This window comes from Erpetoichthys calabaricus, chromosome 2, assembly GCF_900747795.2.
Source record: "Erpetoichthys calabaricus chromosome 2, fErpCal1.3, whole genome shotgun sequence".
NCBI lineage: Eukaryota > Metazoa > Chordata > Cladistia > Polypteriformes > Polypteridae > Erpetoichthys > Erpetoichthys calabaricus.
In genome coordinates this window covers 249,023,315-249,045,828 of record NC_041395.2, presented here as the reverse complement: position 1 = coordinate 249,045,828, position 22,514 = coordinate 249,023,315, and the positions used below count along the sequence as shown (strand labels likewise).

At 34.7% G+C, this 22,514-nt stretch overlaps 1 protein-coding gene across 1 annotated transcript in view; it reads right to left on the bottom strand.

Moving 5' to 3' along the window:
- Positions 1 to 22,514, bottom strand: part of LOC114646923 (adhesion G protein-coupled receptor A3) — a 557,815-nt gene that overhangs the window by 14,515 nt on the left and 520,786 nt on the right. The window contains exons 17-18 of the mRNA XM_028795327.2: positions 11,548 to 11,693; positions 2,285 to 2,380 (exon numbers count right to left, since the gene is read on the bottom strand). Of these exons, the coding sequence (XP_028651160.2) occupies positions 2,285 to 2,380; positions 11,548 to 11,693 (242 nt within the window). The remainder of the gene's footprint in view (positions 1 to 2,284; positions 2,381 to 11,547; positions 11,694 to 22,514) is intronic.

The window sequence follows — 22,514 nt, the reverse complement described above, 5'->3', positions numbered from 1 at the left end:
CATGTACATGTGATTTCTAAGTTTTTTTTATTTTTAATAAATTTGCAAAAACCTCAAGTAAACTTTTTTCAAGTTGTCATTATGGGGTGTTGTGTGCAGAATTCTGAGGAAAAAAATGAATTTAATCCATTTTGGAATAAGGCTGTAACATAACAAAATGTGGAAAAAGTGATGCGCTGTGAATACTTTCTGGATGCACTGTATAAATACAATAACAAATAAAAAATTCCGTCACTCATACTCCAAGTGTGGAACTGCCAGTTTCTCACTTTAATCTGGTGAATTTTTTTCTACATTTTTCTCTAAAATCTCTAAGTCATGTTTGTAAGGCAGTTAAGAAACTTGAATTGAAGAAATGTGCATAAGTGTACCCTGCAATGATCACTGGCCCTTCCTAGTTTTGACTATTGCAGAAATTTCAATTGGTTGTTAAATTTTAAAAATTTAAAGCAACCAGCTGCATACTATTTTCAAATGTACTAAACTAATAGGCACTAGAGTTGAACTGGCACTAATTAGTTAATTCATAAGCAATGTGAAGTCATAAAGTGTATTAAGTTTAAGATATTGTTGAACTGTTAAAACATAGAATGTTAGGCTGGCTAATCTACAGAATGTAAGCAGGTTTGATAAAGGATTGTAAGTACATTTGACAAGTAAATAAAAGTTTATTGAATTTTAAAGTTTACTTTGACATAAATCACTTTATAACTTATGAAATAAACTTTATATGACTAATTTGCCCCAACGTTGAGGAAACAAAAAAATGCTAAGCAGGTGGTTGGTTTATTATTTTAACTTTTCTGAACTTCATATTTTTTGCAGTGCACCCACCCTGAATTTTTTCAATGAGGTCTAGAAATGTCATTACTATGTGGCTGCAAGATTGAAAAAAAAAAAAAAAAAACACTAGGTAAGATTTTTTTCCTAAAATGTCTTAACCTTAATAGTAATAAACTCCACTCCTCTCTATTTTCAAAGCAAAAAAACTAACTTTGAAAGCTTCTTTAATTTTAGGGATAATCTCACAGGTTTTCTCTATCACAGTTGGAGTTTTCTTCCTCTCCGCTGTTCTTGTTCTTGCTCGACTGTATCCAGCAGGCAGGACTAATGAGAGGATTCACTTGCATGGGATGAATGGTTTCTTGTAGCCTGCAGCTTTATGCTCTTATGTACATAATTTAATATGCATTATTTGAAAAATATGAAACTAATTCAAACTTTAATGATGAAAATTATCTGTAAATTAACAATGCTGGCCGCTGTGTTTGTTTATGTTCAAAACAACTAGATTGATAGTAAAAACTTCCATTTTCTCTAATGACAATTTTTTAAATTAACATATCAATTAAAGGCATACAGGCCTAACTGAAGATTATAATAACTAGTATAATGCCCACTGTCTATCTTGTTTTCTAAAATATGAACAGTTTATTTTCCTTGTAAAACCCAATAAAAATGTTTAAAATCAAACTAAATCTGGATTATTTTTGTTTATAAGAAAGTAACAAGTTTAAAAGAATGCATTTTTTCCACTCAGCAACAAAACTTGCTGCCTATTTGCTTTTTTGGGTCATTAGATATTTACTTAGTAAGACATAAACCGTCTTGGGTTGATTTTTTTTTACACAATGAAAAGGATTCATATCAAAGCAAGGAAGATGGTTGGTTTAATACATAGAGGCTAGTCAGAACAACAAAGATTACAGCAGCTATACTAAGCAACTCATTTATCCAGGAAAATATTTTCTAGTGCAAGGCTGCAGGAAACTGGAGCTTATTCTAGAAGCAACATGAAATGGGCATTCTAACCAGGGCATGCTACACATAGATATTGACCTGAAATTCCTGTGCTACGTAACACTTAAAAGTGTATATATATTCAACTAGTGATTTCATATAACAACTTAAATGTTTAATTATCACTATAAATTTAAAGTTAACATGCAATGTTTCCCTGTAATCACAGTCATTTACAATGGGACAATTTAGACTGTCCAGTAAATCTCAAAGCACATCTTTTAAATGTGGGAGCAAACAAGAAACATTTGAAACAAGATGACTTGAGATAGGGTTTACTATAGATGCTATATAATTTTACATTTGTTTGGACTTTTGTTATATGTTATATGTTATAAACTTTTGGATTATCATTATATGTTGGGCAAAAATGTACATAAAGTTTATTAAAATTTCTCTTAGCTACTGTATTTTGAGATCTTGTTACAATATGGATACGACAATCACTTCTTTAGTTTAAGAAAGTACAGACACATTTACTTACTATGGTGCTTCATCTCCACTTCCATAGTTGTTGATATTGGTTGCTGCAGTAATCCCACATATAATGAAAGGAATTCCACCACTAACTAAATAAAATCTGTGAAACAAAAATATTTAAGATTAATATCTGAAATTAACAAATTTGGTCAATATAACTTTATAAAAGGTAATCTTTAAACCGCAGAATAATATGTATTAAGAAATCAAGTAAACTGAATGATATACTGTAGATATGTCGTACAATGATCTAAGCTATTTCTTTAAAATTAGTTTAACAAGAAAATGGGGACACCTCTTAATCAGAAACTTATTAAGGGTACATTTCGTAGAAATGTTATGAATATTCTTCTTCACACAAGGAATCATAAACACATGGACTAAAATATCAAGTAGTGTAACGAAGAGTAGCACCTTCAATACTTGACTTGATGTTATTTTGGAGAAATTAGGTGAATAGGATTGGCAATCCTGCGGTGGGTTGGCACCCTGCCCGGGATTGGTTCCTGCCTTGTGCCCTGTGTTGGCTGGGATTGGCTCCAGCAGACCCCCATGACCCTGTGTTCGGATTCAGCGGGTTGGAAAATGGATGGATGGATAGATTGGCAATCATTGTTGGGCTAACAAGCCCTTTCTCATCAAAAATTTTCAGTGTTCTTTGTTAGGTTATTTTATTTTGTTCATTTTGTAAATACTTGGAAAATTTCTGCAATGACTTTGTCTGCATGAGCTTGAATTGTGTTTTACCATACTGGCAAGTCACTGAATTGACAATTGCTCTGAATTGTGTGCCTCCCTTCGGTTACAGGTGATACCAAGAATGCTGGAACTACAAATCAGGGCAAATGCTTAGCATGTGGTGGTTTCTTTAAAAGCACAATGTTAACTTTCTGGCAAAGATAAAAAAAGGTAGATGAAAATGATAGAATAAAAACAGGAAATGGGGAAAGCAAATAAAAAAGAGACAAAGCAAGGTCAGAGAAGCTGGGAAGGCAAAACAAAATTAAAATGACAAGCCAGAAATAATACCCAAACTCAAGAGTCAATACTGGACACACAGAAAATGTGTCGCCGTCAAACAGGTAAAGAAACTAACTCCTAACACTGTGAAATTATCTTTTAATGAATCCAAAATTTGACACGCCAGAAGGAGTGCTTTGTCACTTTAAATAGCTTCCAGATAATGATGAACAAGCTGCCAAAGTCACATGAAGGCAACTGGACTGCATTGCTAACAGCTAAATGGCTACCAGTATAAACAACTCCCTCAAAATGGCAGTGATGGAGGTAAGACAAACTGACAGTCTAAAAAATAATAAAGAACAACAAAATGAATTTCAAATCACAAAATAAATAATAATAATAATAACACATCCTAATGATCCAAGACATAATATTCTTACAACACAACTAGAGAAAATCATTACAGCTCCTTAGCATAGGGACTGGAACTCTGGACTGAATATGGATTCCTGAAAGTAATATTAGGGCTTTTCTTTTAAGTTGTTTTTACCTTCAGCTACGTCAAAGCTTCCATTTTGTTCTATCTCAATGGTTGTGAACAATTAGGGGTTTTGTTTCCCACAGAAACATGGACCACATTGAGTAGTACCTATTCGGTTTATTTAGTGCTTCATCTGAACAAGTGAGTCCATCAGCTAGCAGAAACAGCATACCAGTTGACCTTTGTTTTTCTCTAACTTCCTTCTGTACCAGACTCAACTGCCTCACACATTTTGTCTGTCAACTTGCTTCTTTGCTCACTTTTTCCTTTTATTGAGATAGCTTTGTGTAGTCCTGATTTGACACTGTCAGCCTTCACTGAGCTCTGGCTCTCTGCTTTAAAATAAGACATGAAGGCAAAAAGGTATTAATGAAGTGGTTATTACTCCTGTTTTCTTTCTTGCCATGGGAATGTGTAAGTTTTAGTTAGTTAACCTCAATAAATATCACTGTTCCAGTGTGATTTTAGGACTTTTTATTACATCCAACTGGATAATAAGATATGTTATAAGTAAAAAAGAAAAGTAACACAGGTAAATAAAACTGATGGACCGATCCACTGAGAACTCCAGAGTAATACGCTCTAATTTTCTCACCTTATAATGGATTAATTGTGGCACAGAAAACATATGCATGCACAGGTGCAAAAAAAAGCACTGTTATAACTTATAGTGCACAAGCAAGAAAACATTCAAAACAAATATTTTTTATTTAACGAGTTATACAAATGTCTAAATATGAAATTGGCTTATTATTGTTGCTAAACTTGAATATAGCAAATTTAATACAGCAAAGAATGAATTATGCTGAAAAAAAGCTAAAAGAGAACAAAATCTTTACATTAGCTTTCCTCTAGAGACCACTATTAACATTAATTAATGATTTAACTAAACATAACTGCATCTTTCCTTTGAGAGGAAATAGCTATTGTTATACAGTAGGCTGTTACAACAGTAAGAAGTGGAATTTGTTTTACATGTGTAATGTACATGGTTTGCAAACACAACTTCTATTATTTCAAGCTGTTACATGGAAGAACACCTCTGTTAACCTTTAATGAAATTAAGAACTGTCTATGCTTCAAAGTTGAAGGATGATACCTGCTCCTAAATCACACAATAACTCTCTACTGCCTGAGCCATGGAAAAGCTTGTATGATTAACAAGAAACTAACCTACACCAGTCTCCTGGGAAAGCCAGAAAACCTAAAAACCTCCGAATCAATTCAAAACAGATGATTCTGTGTTAGGTTTATCATTTCTTTCAAGGAATAGTTTGTGTTAGACACCATTAACGGGCCTAGAAATGGAGACTACGAAGGCGTAAGGAATTGCTGAGAAATGCCTGAGAGTTGCCCATACAGTTTAAAACAGACCTTGACACCAGAAAGAGAAGTGCTAATATACATTATAGATATTAATTGATTAAGGTATAGTATATGTTGAAATTCAGTCCTATTATTAAATTCTGAAAGTGTGAAAAATGGAAAATTATTCTTTATTTGAAATATTCATCATATATGAGGCTGGATGCATTCATGCCTTATTATGTTAAAATAAATGTTGTTTGTATACATTTCAGTGCATCTTTAACCCAGGTTATTTTAGAATCAAAATTTAATGTAACTGTAGTTTTTTAATAAAAATTCACAAAACTACAATAGGTCACATTTAGCCTGGGCCTTACATGCGGAATGAAATCATAAATCAATAAATGAGAGTAAGGGAAAGTATCTAATAGTATAGCTAATTCAAAACTACACAGATGAAATACATAAGTATCTAATAGTATAGCTAATTCAAAACTACATAGATGAAATACATAATCTAAGATTTTCATTTTTTCATCAAACATAAGAAGTATTTTGATCTACATGCAGAAATGAACAGAGGATATTCTGACATTTATTAAACAAATGATGTTGAAATTCATTGTGTACATGCATTTTGACACGGAAGTTTCTGTTTCACAACTTCTATACACAGTATTGCAATATTTACATATGCCAGGGGCATTTTCAATACTTTAAAGTTAGTTCTTAAGATGATGTATAGTTATTTAGCTGAATTTATTGTAAGTCAAAATACAAGCCAATTATTTTTTGGTTCCACAAATAAAAATCATTACTTTGTTTTCTCATTCCATTAAATCAGAACCAACAGGGCAGGAAACAGATTGTGAGGCTGCTTTTCTCTAGGCATTCTTAATAAACAGCTTGATTGCTTTTCATGGAATCTAGAACTGCTTTCAATAGTAAGTTCTTAGTAATAATCAAATAATTTCACTTTGTGCTGTTGTTCAACTTTTCTTAGAAATGTTGCCACAGTCTGTGAAATTATATCTTTCAAAGTGTTGAAGTAAAGATAATATTAAAAAAGGTACACATTTCCTAAATGACTGATTGGCAGAAATGTGCAGTCGGACAGTTTATTAAATACATTCAATCAAATATAGCAATTATATCATGCACACATAATTTAAGTACATTCAAGATGTTATAAGAAGTATGATTTTCCACTGACCCTTTCCCAACTGTTCAGATCCTGAGTTACTCTCATAAAAACATTCTAATATCAATCGCAGTAAAACACTTGTATCACTCCGTAATATATTTTAAAATTATTATTAAATAATAAATTAATAAATACTACTACAAAAAAGATTAATTAGAAATTAAATCAACAAAATATAAACCAGGAAAGAAATGAAAAATTTATAAACATTGATTAAAATAATATAGCTCCAATTTTATAGAAGAAAAAGAAAAACCTCTGGGATGCTAGAAACATAATACAGGCAAGGCGTGTTAGTGATTTTGCACACTAGCAGAAACAAGTTTATAATAAACAACGTAGCGACATCAAATAAGTGCTTTGTGTGGTGGGCATAGATGTCAGTACTAAACAGACACATATAGCCTATCTAGATATTTAACAATTAAAAGTAAATTGTTAATAACAATTTGTGATTTTTTTTTATTTTAATTTATAGTACATGTTGCTCTTTCACCAGAACAAAATTAATTGTAATGTAGATATAAATTACGGCATATTCTCTTAATAAAAAATTGCTTAATCACATGCCAGAACTATGAAAAGCCAATATTTCTCATTATTATAAGTACAGAAAAACCTTGATTATCCGTCACCCGATTAACCGTCTGTCTCAATTAACCGTCATACCTGTACTTCTATAAGAAAAAGTTACATTTAACATCTCGTTTTCATTCTGTATTCATACTTGTATTTCTATTTAAAAAAGGTCACATCTAACATATTGTTTTCATTCTGTACTCATACCTGTATTTTTATATATAAAAAAGTTACATCTAAGGTCTCATTTTCAAATAAAATATTTTTTGCTGTTTAAGAAGCACTGTTTTTAATACAGGTATTGTCAAGCTTGGGTCACAGAGTTACATGAGAGGCAGGAAGGTGAGTCCAGGTTTTCAAGGAAAATACAAGTACTTTATTACTGTATAAAGAAGGCAGGTAAGTATCAAGACTTCATTCAAAACAGAAGCTGCTATTTTCTGGAGACAAATGCATCCCCAGAGGTCTTTGCAGGTATACTCTGGGAAACTATGAATGCATTTTTAAAGGGACATATTATTTTTATATCTTTGTCACAAAAATAAATTGGAAACCAAGAGGGCATCTGAGTTAATCAGCAAAATTACCAGAATAGATCTAGAATACGGCAGGTCTCCAAATGGGGAACTTTTTAGGAAAAGACAGGTTTTGTAATCAGAATTTAACCTCTTGACCACTAAAGAAACGGAACAGCTCATCTTTAAATTGCGACATCATTATTATGAACACAGAGAGAAGGCCAATAAGACCGTAGCCCAACAAATCCCCAAACACAAAGTCTGCAATACATTAAGAGAAATTGCCAACACAGAGATAAAATTATTGACCATAAAAATATAACATACACATTTAGAGAGTACTATAAGTCCTTACATTCTACTTAGTTTAAAGATGATAACACACAATCTATTGATTTTTTTTATTCATTACAGATACCATAGCTAGATACTATAAGTGCTATGGAAATGGACAAACCTCTGACACTCTCAGAATTACTAGATGCTATAAACTCATTTCAAAGTGGGAAAGCAGCCAGTCCTCATGGTTACCGAGTGGAATTTTATAAAAAATTTTCAAATAAGTTATCCCCACTGTTATTTGCAACATTTACAGAAGCTAAAGATAACAAAATTCTAGCTAAAGACAACAAAATTCTACCTCAAACATTTCACCAAGCATTTATTTCCGTCTTTCCCAAGAAAAATAAGGGCTTAATAAAATGTGCATCACACAGTCCAATTTCACTCTTGAATAATGACATTAAAATACTACTGAAAGTTCTAACCAGAAGGATTGAGAAAGTGCTTCCTTCTGAAATATCACAAGACAAAACTGGATTTATTAAAGGCAGACACTTAGCTTCTAATCTTCAACATTTGCTTAACAAAATACATTCACCCATTAATATAACACCCCAGAGATCTTACTATCTTTGGATGCAGAAAAAGCAATTGACATTGTTGAATGGGACTACCTATTTACCACATTCCACAAATTTGGGTTTGCCCCAAACATAAGTGAATGGATCAATCTACTTCATACCAGTTCAGAAGCCACCGTTAATATTAACATCATTCCAGACTACTTCAAACTAAAACACAGTACTCACCAAGGATTTCCCCCATCACCATTGCTTTTTGCAATCACCATTGAGCCATTGGCTATTTTCAGTGAACTCTCTAGAACTCTCTCAAGCCCAGCGCAACACCCTTTTTGTCTCCCCAGCTCACCCATTGCTTGTTCAGCTGGTAGAGACACTAGCAGCTGCAGTCCTCACAATATGAACCCCGTTTGAGCTGCCCTGAGTGGTGTCGGCCGGACCGCTTGGGGTCGGGGTTGTACTCCTGTCTTCCTTCTTGCTCCCCTGGCATACCACGGATCCCTGGGGTAGGACTCCATCTCAATCCTCACCAATATTTAATGGGAATGATCTGCCCCTAAAGCTCACACCCACGCAGCCCTTCACTGCGCTGGCTGGCTGGCTCGCCCTGGCTCTTCCCGTCCAATGCTGATCTCACTATTCTGTTCATTCAGTGCCTCAATTGCACACCGCAAAAGGTCGATGAAGCAATCAAGCCAGATCACACCCTCACGTGCTGGTACATCTTGCCTCATTTACCTCACCAACCTCTTGGAGCTATGCGAGCATGAACACCCATGGAGATGGAGCTGGCCAATTAATTAATTATTTAAAAACGGGCCACTAAAATGTTAAGCCGCGGACCCATTATACCACAAGAGTAGACATAAGAGTTTAAATGTACACACTAATGATGGCATAGTGTTAATACTAAAAAACTATTGAACTTATGAAAAACACAGCAAAGTTTTGTGGCACATTTCTAGAGTTAAAGATACTGAATACAAAACAAATTTGTGGGACTGGAATGTTTCTCTTAGTGACAGCACTACTCTCAAATGAGACAATCACAGCTTATAGGTGTTAAAGGCAAACTTATGTCATGAAATCAGACCCACTAGAAAAAAGCTTGGGTCTAAAAACCAGTTCAGGCCAGAGATGGACAGGAGAGACCCAGATAACAAAATAATATACTGTACAGTAATTGGCTTGTGATGATGTGAGGATTTTAGGAACTGAGTAATTCATCTAAACATGAGAGTTGTAATGTCACATAAAGGCCACACCACCTTGTACAATACAGTACAAGGTACTGACCTTCTGAACTGTCATTTTTCATCCAACAAATTCAGATCAGGAAGTTAATCTCTTGAATTGTTACATTATGAAATAACTAACTAAATATTTACTTATAATAATTTGTTTAAATAATATCAAGTGTTAAACACAGGGAAACAGAAATAAGGAAACCATTAGATATGTAAAGAGATACATATTTTAATTACATAGTAGGTTTAAAATAAGAAACTGTTCATATTAAAAGGGGAAGTATTACACCATCTCAAAATGAGAAGTCCAGGGTGTGACAAAAATAATTAAGACAGAGGAGGATATGAGCACTAGGGCACAAAATATATAACAAATAATCATCTTAAAGAAAGAGAGGAAGGTCTGAATCTATGTTATCACTGTTAAGTTGCCGTAAGAATATATTTTTCTATTACTCATATTTTACCTTTTGCCTTTATAACTTTGCATTTTATCTTTGTGTTTTAATAAATATGCTAAATGCTAGTTAATATTAATTTGGTCTAGATTCTTATATCTTTCTGGTCTCATAGGATCAGGTCGGGGGGAGTCAGCTTAGGGGTTTCATTGTTGCGCCAGGCAGGGTTAGGGATGTTAAACTATAGGTTAGTGAGACAATAGCTTGCAATGGTAACCAAAATTATTAGACTCTCAACTAGAGTGCTAGGACCAGAGATCTGGAACAGCAGGGTGAACCTTAAAGGGCCCTAAGGTCACCACTGCCTCCACATCTCTCACCCCTTAAGCCTGAATCACCTGGGTATCCTTCCAGGTCCAGATGTAGACAACTTTCAATAAATAATCCTAAATGAAAGAGGAATGAAAGGCAAAGCAGCAGACAGATATATTGTACTACAAGCTACATGCTCAAATAGAATTCATAATACTTTAAAAAAAGAAATGAATAATTAGCTCAATAAATTGAATTTTGGGGATCCAAGGAAAAACATCTAAACTGATACACAGGAAAATAAATAAAGGTTATAAGGTAATAAAATAAGGTTATTTCTGTGCAGCTTGTCATGCTGTTATCATGAGTCTGTGTTGAAATAATTTTTTATTCACTTGCCTTTGAGATATTTTACCCTTTAAACTTTGACTTTGTAGATTTTGAGGATAAGGAATCCATGCAGTTGAGGACAGAAAAATATTCTGAGCTGTGAAGAAAATTTCTAAGACAACTTTGCTGAAATTAACAATAACAGTATGGAGGCTAATGTAGTTTGCAACAGACTAACAACAGTTTTATACTGACCAAATTGTTAAATGCAAACCTCTAATTTGTGTCAAGAATAGATAGACCTGAGTAGAATTTAGTACCAGTACAGAGATGGAACAGTAGATTTATGAAACAGCATTCAGTTGATCCATAACCTGCTTTTTTACTAGTGCAGAACATTAGAGAAAGTCCCATGCTTTGAATATGCTTGGCTTCCTTGGACATCACTTCACTTATCTGTATTTGTGAGGCCATTAAGGACTGTGTCAACAAAATGAATTCAAAAGTATGCAGAAACATACTGTGCTTTCATGTACATGAAAATATTTCCCAGGAGGAGGGGGAGCTTATTTAGTCAAATGAATTTCCTAATTTAAATCAGCCTCAACATGCACATTTACTGAACACAAGAGCAAACTCACAAAAAAGTCAAAACTGAACAATAAATTAAAATAATTACAGCAAAGACATGCTTATATCAAGGAGTATCAGGTCAAGTTCTAAACTACAAAAAAGTCTTTCAGTTAATTTGTGATTTCATATATGGTTGGAGGAACACTAAAGTAGTACTATTTAAAAACTGTAAAGTAGATAAGCGTTGTAATAATAAAACAGTAATGCCTTACTATCTGTGCTAAGCCTAATGTTTGTCATTTCAAACTTAATCTGAATTTCTTTAGTACTGTATATTGAAAATATTTAAAAAGATCTAGTTCATTGTTTTAATATTTTTGAGAATTCTTCAAAGAAAATACAGATTATAAAACCTATTATGATGTAATTACCTTAAAAGTGGCTGCTTTGGACGAACAGGCTGGTCACCAGTTTGGTGATGATGGGGTTTCTTTGTCACTTGTTTATAAATATTTCTTGCAGTAACTCCAAGCCAAAGCATTGTTGATAAAGTTGAATAGTGCAGCACAATGCCAACCTGTGTCACAAACAGGACAAAAAGACAATTAGTTTTGCACTGATTTTGCAATTAGTTGTATTTTTTCTTCATAAATAAAAACTGCTTAAAAGCACAATGATCTTTTGTAAACATAAATTAGAATTGGACATGATAAAAAATATTTCCCTTTCTTTTACCCCAAACAGAAAAGAACCAGTGAGAGTGTCACACTTTCCCTGTAAGCCAGAAGTGGTGTGCACATAGTTATGTGCAGGAAAAGAGTGTGCACATGCATGGCAATGACAGCCTGGTATGGCAGGGTATGCTGATGATGTCATCGACATACAACATGGCATGTGCCAATGTTTGAATCTTAATCCTTGTAGGATTTTCTTTGTTGCTAAAAATCGATTTTGATAATTACTTACAGGAAAAATGTAATGATTTTCATTGATTATTTTTATTTTGTGCTTCTGATCTCAGATTATTCTGGGTTGTTGTGGTTTATTGTAGGACAAGTGGCAGCCCTCACTGGGTATTTGTGTGCAGGCATAGATGTTTTTAATGTCTTCAATACCATTTCATTCAAGATTAGGGCAAGGCAAAACCTCTCAAATATCAGAATAAACTTTGTTAAGAAGAAATTTTCAAAATCTTAGCCTCTTTAACTTTTACTTTTGTTATGAATGAGCTTAATGCTTATGTTTGGCAAAAAAATGGCTTTCCTCGTTATTGGCTTCTGTCCGGTTCTGATCTTGTTTCATTCCAATCTCCAAGTTCCAGTCTAAAGATTGAGCAATATCAAAATAACATGTTCTAAGTAAAGGACACTGATCAGATAATGGTTTAATATATTTTCAATAAAGAAAATATTGGACAGAAACCAAAAACAACACCCAAAAAAGAAAAAAAAAAACCACCCTACACATGAAGTCTATGTGAGCATTAATAATAATAGTGATGTCACATGAGAAATCTTAGTAACGCCATTTGGAGACTCAAGAGGCCCATGTTCCAACATGTAATTTTCTTATGAATGGGAAAAACATAATACTAACACAACACAAATTTGCTCGGCTTCAATAGCCTGCGTCACTAAATAATAAACAGAATGATTATGGGAAAGGTAGTGATTTTAAGTTTGTCTTGTCAGTCAGATTGAAGGTACGAAATCGCTCATTTTAATATTAGCAAATAACTGTCAATAAAAGATCCAATAAAGTGAAATGAACATGTTAATAAATTAAACAGTACTGTTTTCTGGATAAAGATGATTTGGCATATAATCCTAAATACAATTTTTGTCATGCCCTCTTGATACAGTTTTGTCACACTGTACTGAACTGTGACAATAAGCCACAAGGTGTGAAATGCCAACAACAATATTTTTCACGCAGCTTCTCTTTAGACATCTTCATTAACATTTATGTAGTGAGTAGATGAAACTGTCCGGCAACAAGGAGCTACATTTCCTCTAAATGTGTTTGAGTGATGATGCCATCCAGCTAAAGACAGCTGAAGAAGTGTCACATTTTGTAGTTAACAACATGTTTATCTAAGATTTATTTAACAACCGTAGAACACTGAAAAGGTTTGGTAAGAGCAATGTGATTTACAGTAGCCCAGCTTTGTTCCTCAATTTTAACTCTTTAAAATGTTCAACAAAGATTTAATAGCCCAAAGTATGTGTATCTGCTAAACTGCTTAGCAACTTTCTGCATTCTAGCTTTTTGTGTGAAGTTTCTTCCTAAATTGAATTAAATTTCTCCCTTCTGACTTCCATCTCTTCTTACATTTCTAGCTGACTAGCTCATTTTAGAGTGAAATCTACCATACCACTTCTCTTCATTAACTTACAAGGTTTCAGCAAATTAATTTCCAGCTAATGATGTATATTTCCTTGCTTCCTCATCGACTCACCACTTTTTGTTCAACTTACTCTTATGCACAACACAATATTTGCTACAGGCTATCACCCAGTCAACATGGGGTTATGAAATTAACTTTTTTTAGGAGATAGCATTTATTTGAATTACTACTGTCTGCTTTTGAATCTGGTGGGACTTCTTCAGCCCCAACAATTCAGCATATTGGTTTTTCTGTTGTTGGGTCAGGGCATGCTATCTTGGGCTACTATGTGTTATACAATTTAGCCTGGCAATTGACACATTAGTACTTCAACAATACAGGCTTCCTGCCCTTTGAAGTTCCTAAAAATTTATGTGATTTTTTTTTTAAATCATTTTGTAGGTAGTCTAGATTTGGGCCTACATGGATACCTCTGTTATGTGATTCTCTTTCCTAGGCTAAAGGATGAGAGATATTATAATAATAATAATAATAATGCATTTTATTTATAGGGACACTTTACATTAGCAGTAAATCTCAAAGTGCAACATAAAAAGATTAAACAAAGGCAAGGCAAGATAAAACCAAAGATAAAACAACAATAATTATAGCCTTCTTGTTAATAAGCTTTCCTAAATAGAAAACTCTTTAGCTGTTTTTTAAAACAGCCCACACTCTGCTGTGTTCTTAGGCTCTCTGGTAGGGCATTCCAGAGCCGTGGAGCAGCGGCTGCAAAGACTCGGTCTCCCATTGTATGAAGTTTGGTCACAGGGGGCAATAGGTATTTGTAAAACGGAGGTTTCTTGTAGTGGATTGTAATATAAGGAGTTCTTTAAGGTATTGTGGAGCATTTCCATGGATACACTGGTGAGTAAACAAACGGAGTTTGTATTCGATACGGAGATGGATAGGGAGCCAATGAAGTGACCGAAGGATTGGTGAGATATGCTCATATTTCCACACCCTCATCAGGATTCTTGCAGCACTATTTTGAATTTGTTGGAGCTTTTGAAGGCTCTTGTTGGGTATCCCAAAGAGGAGTGCATTACAATAGTCCAGTCTGGATGAGACAAAGGCATGAACCAGCTTTTCAGAATCACAGAGGGAGAGGTAGGGACGGAGTTTGGCTCTGTTTCGGAGATGAAGGAATGCAGTTTTACAAAGGTGATGGATATGTATATCAATTGACAGATTGGAGTCTAACTTGACACCCAGATTTGTAACAGAAGGGGAGAGGGTAATGGTACAGTCAGAAAAGGAAATACAATTTACAGAGGAACGAAGTTGATTGGGGGTGCCAATTAAAAGAGCTTCAGTTTTAGTGCTGTTCAGCTTGAGGAAGTTCTCATCCGAGCAAGAGGAGAAAGTTGATGGAGGTGTAAGAGAAGTCAAATCCAGTCTCACATAGAGCTGCGTATCATCGGCATAGCAATGGAATGAAACTCCATGCTTGCGGATTATGTGACCCAGGGGTAGTATATAGATATTAAAGAGGGTCAGCCCAAGGACTGAGCCTTGTGGGACTCCACAGGTGACAGTGTGGGTATGAGATTTAGCATCCCCCAAGGCCACATACTCAGTCCTGTCTGTAAGGTAGGACTCGAACCACTCGAAAGCAATGCCAGAAATTCCAATTGTATAGTGAAGATAATGAAGGAGAATATTATGATCTACTGTATCAAATGCAGCTGTAAGGTCCAGGAGGATAAGGAGTGATGGAGAGCCATGGTCAGCAGCCATCAGGAGGTCATTGGTGACTCTAATCAGGGCTGTCTCTGTGCTGTGAGAATTTCGGAAACCAGACTGAAATTTTTCAAACAGATTGAATTTTTTGAGGTGATCCTGAAGCTGAACCAAAACAACCTTTTCTAAAACCTTAGACAAAAATGGAAAGTTGGAGATCGGATGGTAGTTTGCTATCACTTCAGGATCCAAAGAGGATTTTTTTAAATGAGGTCTAATTTTTGCGGTTTTCAAGGCCAGTGGGACTAAGCTGCTCTGGAGAGAGTGATTAATGATGTCAGCAATAAGAGGGCTAATATCTGATATATTATCTTTTACCAGAGGAGTAGGAAAAGGGTCCAATGAACACGTTGAAGGTCGCATCCTTTGTATGATATGGAGGTTACCTTAGGTCCTAGCACCTGGTGGTGAGACTTTAACAGGTTTGGTTACCTATTGCAGGCCACTGTCTCACAGACATTTTCTCCAGAGCAATCCATACCTCTATTGCCTTTACACACCCTTTTTATTAGGCACTCTTCCAAGGTTTAGCATTTATTGAGATGTTACAGGCTCTCTCCATCTTGATACATCTCATAATAACTTAATGATAATTTTGTTTTGGTTGGCTGTATAGCCTTTCCTGTCCCCATGTGGAAACATGGTGCATCTGTGGTGACAGCAGAAAAGTTTCAACATTGATCAGTCAGTTTCTCTTCTTGTTTTCTAGGACCAAAGCATGGGCACTCCATTCTCTGTACCAAAGAAGAACAGTGAGCAGTGTTCTGCTTTTTATGGGCTGAAGGTGTACCAGGGTTCAAAAATTACAAAAGGCTATATAGGAATAGTGTTTCACCATGTTTATGAAAGGATTGAGAAGTTCAAAAAATTTTCTACTAGTGATATATCCAAAGAAGGATTGTGACAGCATTCCACATTCACTACTGATGACAACACTGAGCCAGTCTGAACCATGATTCTGATGAAAAAATTAGGATTTGTTGTCATCACAACACATGACATCATCAGAGACTGCCCTTCAACAAAACTTCCTTATGTTCAGGTGGTACTTTGGTGAGAATACTGCGGAAGAATTTGGTTTTGATATTACTTTGCTTTTCTTGACTACTATTCTCTCTCTCTTTTTCTCTCTCTGGTCCTTTAAAATAATCTCACTTGCTCTCTTGTCCTTTTGGCATCAACCCTTGCACATTTTCTTTTCTATTCCTGTCCTGTCATTCAGATAAAAGCACTTAGAATTTGTTCTTATCATTTGACAGTTAGCTTTTCACAAAGCTAACTTTGTGAAATTTGAATTCAGGTTTACTTTCCATGTGATCATAACACTTTCATATTTTTCTCCCATGCAGTTTTACATTCCCTTTGGCTGATTCATAGCCACCTTCCTCATCCATAAATTAGCTCAAATATGTCTTTCACATTTATTACTGAGAAATAACAGTACGATAATTTCAATATCAGACAGCTTTTGCATGCAAAAATCCAGAAATGTGTTTTGTGTTAATGTTTATTCAAGTACAGTTTACATCTGGCAGTGCCATGCTGACACTTCAGTATGCGAGCAATGGTACGAGAATGCAGTCAGAGTTCTTTTTTTGGGCACATACAAGGTCAGATCTAAACACTAGCGTGGAGAGTCGTTCGCTTACTGAATACTCTATAGCTGCAGATGCAATCTGCTGCCACACATTTAGTGGCAATACACATATACTTTGTGTTCATGCCCATGTCGATCAAACACAGGAAACTCTGCAGTTTACTTTGACTTTACGCTGTAGGAAGATAAGTAAATAAATCAAGGTAAACAACATTGGATGTGGCTTTTATATAAGTAACACATACATGTTTCCATATAAAGACCACCACAAAACATAATCACAAACAGAACTTTGCATGATACCTTGGTGAGCTCTGTAAGCCCTGTTGTTTCGAATACGTGTGGGACACCTGACCTCTTGCTTCATCCAAACAGTGCCATTTATCTCCTTTACACCTGGTGCAACTGCGTTGTTCTTATGTGTGAGTGGACATTTCTTGCAGGGAGGGATTCTGTTCTCTTTCTCTGATGTAGAGCACTCATCCACATCTGAGTTCACCTCTGTTATAGCATGTCTTTATTTGAAAACAGCAGTGTCCGGGGGGAACATGAATGCGACTGAGAGAATCTTTACAAGTTCCATAAATTTACACCAGCTGTTACAGACTCAAATCAAATATATGTTTTTATTGTATAATAGTAACAATAAGAGCAGCTCACTACTCAAAACGTTAACGGGAAGTGGCCAGGATCGAACCCACAACCTCTTGATTATGAGTCAGCAGTTCTTAGCACTGTCCCACCAAAACGGTTGGTGTCAGTGGTGTGCCCTAACCCAATTTCTTTTTCTTCAGTTATTTTCTTGAATAAAAGCGCACTTGTTTTGTTATATGTGTACTGTACCTTTTGTGAAAGTGTTTATTTGATATTTGGACTTGTCTTCACACATTATACACTTCATGTCAAAATTTTGTCATTAGTACTAAAACATGAAAAAAGTTTGTGTTTTATGTATGTGCTCACAACATTTCTTGCATTTCTCGTATTTCATGTCTTTCTGCACTTACATAGGTCGATGTAGACACGGAACACACATGAAATGTATGTATTCCAAATAACGATATATTACCTTATACAACTTCAGGCACCTCACACAGAGATAAACACGGCTTGAGCTGAGAGAACTTTTTGCCCAAGTTGAACTCCATCGGTAAGGGGGATAGGACAGCAGTCTCCTTGCTGCTTGTGCTGATTGACACATTTACAATACAAAAAACACTGATGGAGAGGTGCGAAGGGATTTAAGGTGGGCTGGGATTATGAATTTTTTTGTAAGCTTCAGGGATTCTAGTGTTAATGGGCTACCATCAGTTTAAAGCAGTTGTTTTGTCTTCTGGTTGTACCACACAATGAAGAAATTTTATTTTCTCCTCCGACACCTTGGCTTTCGTAAACACAAATTAAATCAGTGTTTGAAAATAAAATCATAGTCTTTTGACTAAAATGTCATTTAGGTTTAGAAGAAATTTAGCCATGTAGTCCTGATTAGTTTTAGTGAATGTGACATTGACAAAAAGAGTTAACTAATTTAGCTAACAAATGAAAAAATGTCAGCTATTAAAATTAACACTTATTCTGTAACCTTGAAAAGAATGATGAATAGTGTTTGACTAAGAGTCATAAATCATAAATCTAAAGAAATATAGACTAATGAGAGAACATTTTATCTACTATAATACACTGTACTGTCCAAATTGTTTTGTAAATAAATAAAAAGACATAAAACAACATAGTTTGTTGTGTCAGTTTTTCTTATCGAATCCCTGATGTTCCTCCCAGTTTTATTTAGGTGGTACTACTACTTTCTTTATACTAAATATACATTTGTTCAGACTTCTGAACAATGGCTTATTAAAACAGGATCAAAATGATAGGTAACACAAAGTCTAATAAACTTCAACAGTATTGAACACTATATAGTCCAAAGTGATTATTTCTATTTAAGAAATGCATATGGCTCAAGGTCATTTTAATGGAATACCCTACCCAAAGATTATATTTTCTTTAAATATAAGTCTCATATTTTCATGCAGAATAGAGAGGAAGAAGTTTATGGCATAACAGAATTCAGTGGTGGTGGGCGTTGTACAATGGCAAACAATGTGAAAAACATCCAAGGAACAAGAAAAAAAAAATCATGTTACTCGTGTTGTATAATCTGCATGTCTGTTATCCAGTTGCTTGCAAAACAATGCTTTTTTTCTTAAACTGTTGTTAAAACGTTATATCTGGAATTATTGGCACATAAAATAACAGTAAACCCAGGCCTCATTGCTCAGGAATCTTGTCCTCATGCTGTACACTCTGTTCAGATTTACTTATTAGTTGAAAGATACTGTGCTTCGCCTTATTCTGTTAATCTGCTTTATTTGGGACCATAAGAACTGAATAATGTAGTAGTTATAGTTGTTTTTCTATTTAATGTCTCTATTTTATGTACATTTTATTAACTTGTATAAGTACATATAATTATAAGGGTGTTTGGGCTAGAAGGAAAACAAGATTTTGGTATGATTTAAGGATAGTGAAAAATACATATCTAGAGGCACTTACACAGATCCTTACAGATTTCTTTCAACTTACAAGTTATTTTTGATGAAAACTTAAGATTTCAACAGAAATGGTTGATTTACCAATTGAAAATGCAAAAGACTAATTATATTGGAAACCTAAAAAGATACCAACTGCCACTGACCACCCTGTAAAGTAAAAGACAGCTGCTTGTGGGGAAGGACAGACAGTCTTTTGCTATAGCAACTGAAAGATGACTAGAGTGTTTAATTCTATAGTAATTTAAAAGTTAAAGCTCCACTGATTGTATATTAATGTATGCCATTACTTTATATGTATATTACAATTTCCAAGTGCCCTTCTCTGTTTTATATTATGACTGATTTAGTTGGATGATGTTTTTCTAGACTAGTTAAAAGGAAATACTTAATCCTTTCAGAAAATACCATGTCAAATTTTCATTACAGCAGATTAATGTAATAGAAAAAATAACTAAAGATGTTCAAACATTAATATGTATAGACAATTCCATTTGAAACTAAACAAATGATTTAAGACATGAAAATTCATTACAAATGTAAAATTAAAAAATATTTAGAGCTCAATTAACTGTGCAACCAGTTCCAAAAATTGCTTCAGCTTTTTCAATGTCTCATTTTGGGCTAATAAAGTAGAAGAGCAATCTAAAAAGGAATGAAACATCTTTCAGGCATACAAAATTAAGCATGAAGGACAATGACACTGCTAATAAACATTGGCAAAGTGGCTTTAGATTGTGGTAGAGGTCCACATATCTGGCAAAAAAACAGTTTTTACAAAATCTCCAGTAATCGTCTAACATGTCACAGATATGTTAGCACAGGTCATATAACCATTAGAGACAAAGCAATGTCCATAATGAGAAAACAATCAGGAACATAATGCCTCACTAGCAGAAAGCATTTGTTTACTCCCAATTGTTGAATTAACATAATATTAAATTGAAAATATAACAAAAAACAAGAGCAAAATGACTAGCAATAATGCTGCTGCTTCAAGGATCCAGCACCCCTGGTTTAAATTATACAACTCTATTATTGTTTGTATAGACATTTTCTGTGTCTAAATGAGCCTCTGGCAGTGTGAGTTTGTGTAAGTGGGTATATGTGCATTTGTGGGCCCTGTGGTGGACTGGTGCTCTATCCAGGACTGGTTTCTGTCTTGTTATTCATTCTGCCAGGGTGCTGGGTATTATAGCTATGCAAATCATAAGCCATAATTCTAAAATGGAGTTTCAACATAACTGGGTATTAAGATATGTCTAAGGCACATGGGGGAAGGGGGTGATTTTAAATATGAAATAATAAAACTAACTCCTTTTCAAGTTTAAATATCCATACAAAAACTACTGAACACAGGAAAGCTGATGATCAGGTACAAGATTCTTTTGCGTAACAGATCCCGGATGTTCCAGTCATAAACACAAGATGTGCGTATAGAATAGCAACATTGCTTACTAGACTAATCTTTGTAACAAATATTTAATACAAAAAAGCACTATCACAATCAGCTTCTGCTTGTCATAGTACTTTACCACCTACTTACCTCTAAGCAATGTCATTCAGCGACTGAACACCTCAAAGCCGAGTTATAAGAAACACAGCTGAAAAGTGAAGAACTCAATAACAAGCAAGACAATCACAATGCAATTATACTTTGTTCTCATGATGATGATGGTGATGTGATATGTCTCTGTAGCTGCATGTACGAACTAAGTCAAAACAATATTAAAAGTCATGCTGTTTTCTAATGTTTGAGTACTTTGCCTTTTGTTGCCTGTTTTGAGGTGGTAAGCCATTGGCCAAGGCCATAAAAAATAGCTATTTTTATGGACTGAATAGCCCCATGCAAATTAAAGGTCCCTGTTTGAATTCCAGGCCTGGCATGGCAACTGCCTGCATGCTGTTAGATACTATCTGGCATCCTGCACTTGGCCCCACTCTCCATATATTTCAAAACCCTTCATTTAGGCTGTGGTACCAGCCAATAATGGTTAAATGACAAATGGGCACATACAATTAAAATCTGATGAGTCCAGAACACAACCTTCTTAAAAGGGCAAGCTCAGTTATAGGACACACTCTGGACCCCCGGAGGTAGAAGCAAAAGAGGAAGTTAGCACAAAACTGAGTACCATTATGAACAATGCAGCACATCCTCTCTCTGACACACTAATGCTGAGGACGTTCTGACAACGAATCATTCAGGAGAACTGTGTTAAGAAATGTTGCTGGAGTTCCGTTATACCAACAGCAATACATCTGCATAATGCCTCACTGGGACTGGGACAGCCAAGTCAGATGTTTTCATTCTTTTTCATTTTCTTGCTTTATACTCATTCTAGTGTGTGTTCAGACCAAAGTGTGTGTATACTTATGTATGTATGCATTTATTTATTTACTAACTTAGCCACCTATTTGCATATCTATTTATTTATTTAAACAGCTTCTATAAAAACCCAAATTTCCCCCAAACTTTCTTTCTCTTTCTTTCTTTCTTTCTTTCTTTCTTTCTTTCTTTCTTTCTTTCTTTCTTTCTTTCTTTCTTTCTTTCTTTCTTTCTTTCTTTCTGGTATACTGTGTGAATTTACCAAAATACATGCAATACCACTGAAGTTTATTTTTCACATTTTAGCTTTCTTCAGCTTTTTTTAAAGGCAACTCCATCACTAGGGATGTCAAAACATGTTGAATGCCCAAAGTTGTTTATTTCATGAAAATAATAATCCTTCTGAATAGCAAATATTGGGAAAAAAATGAAGCATATACCTTTGTGTGTTCATGGACTATACCAGGCAATTCAGAGGACATTCATTTGAACCTCGGTTTGACAGTTTATGTTGAAACACACAAACATACAAACTAGTTTTCATGTTTTTGATTCTGACTTTACAAATTAAAGGCACCTGATCCTTGTAGGCTTATAGGCTACTTACTTTTTCAAACAGGCAGCATGGTCTAATCTTTTCCATTTATTAATAGTTCGTTGCCACCTTGTGAAGAGCATCTGGCGTTCTGTCAGTTGTTGCTGTTTCTCTCTCTTTTTTTAAAATTTTATTTTATTAAAATCAAAAAACATTCCATACATGCAAGTCAAGTTGAACAAAACTAGGTTTGAAACAA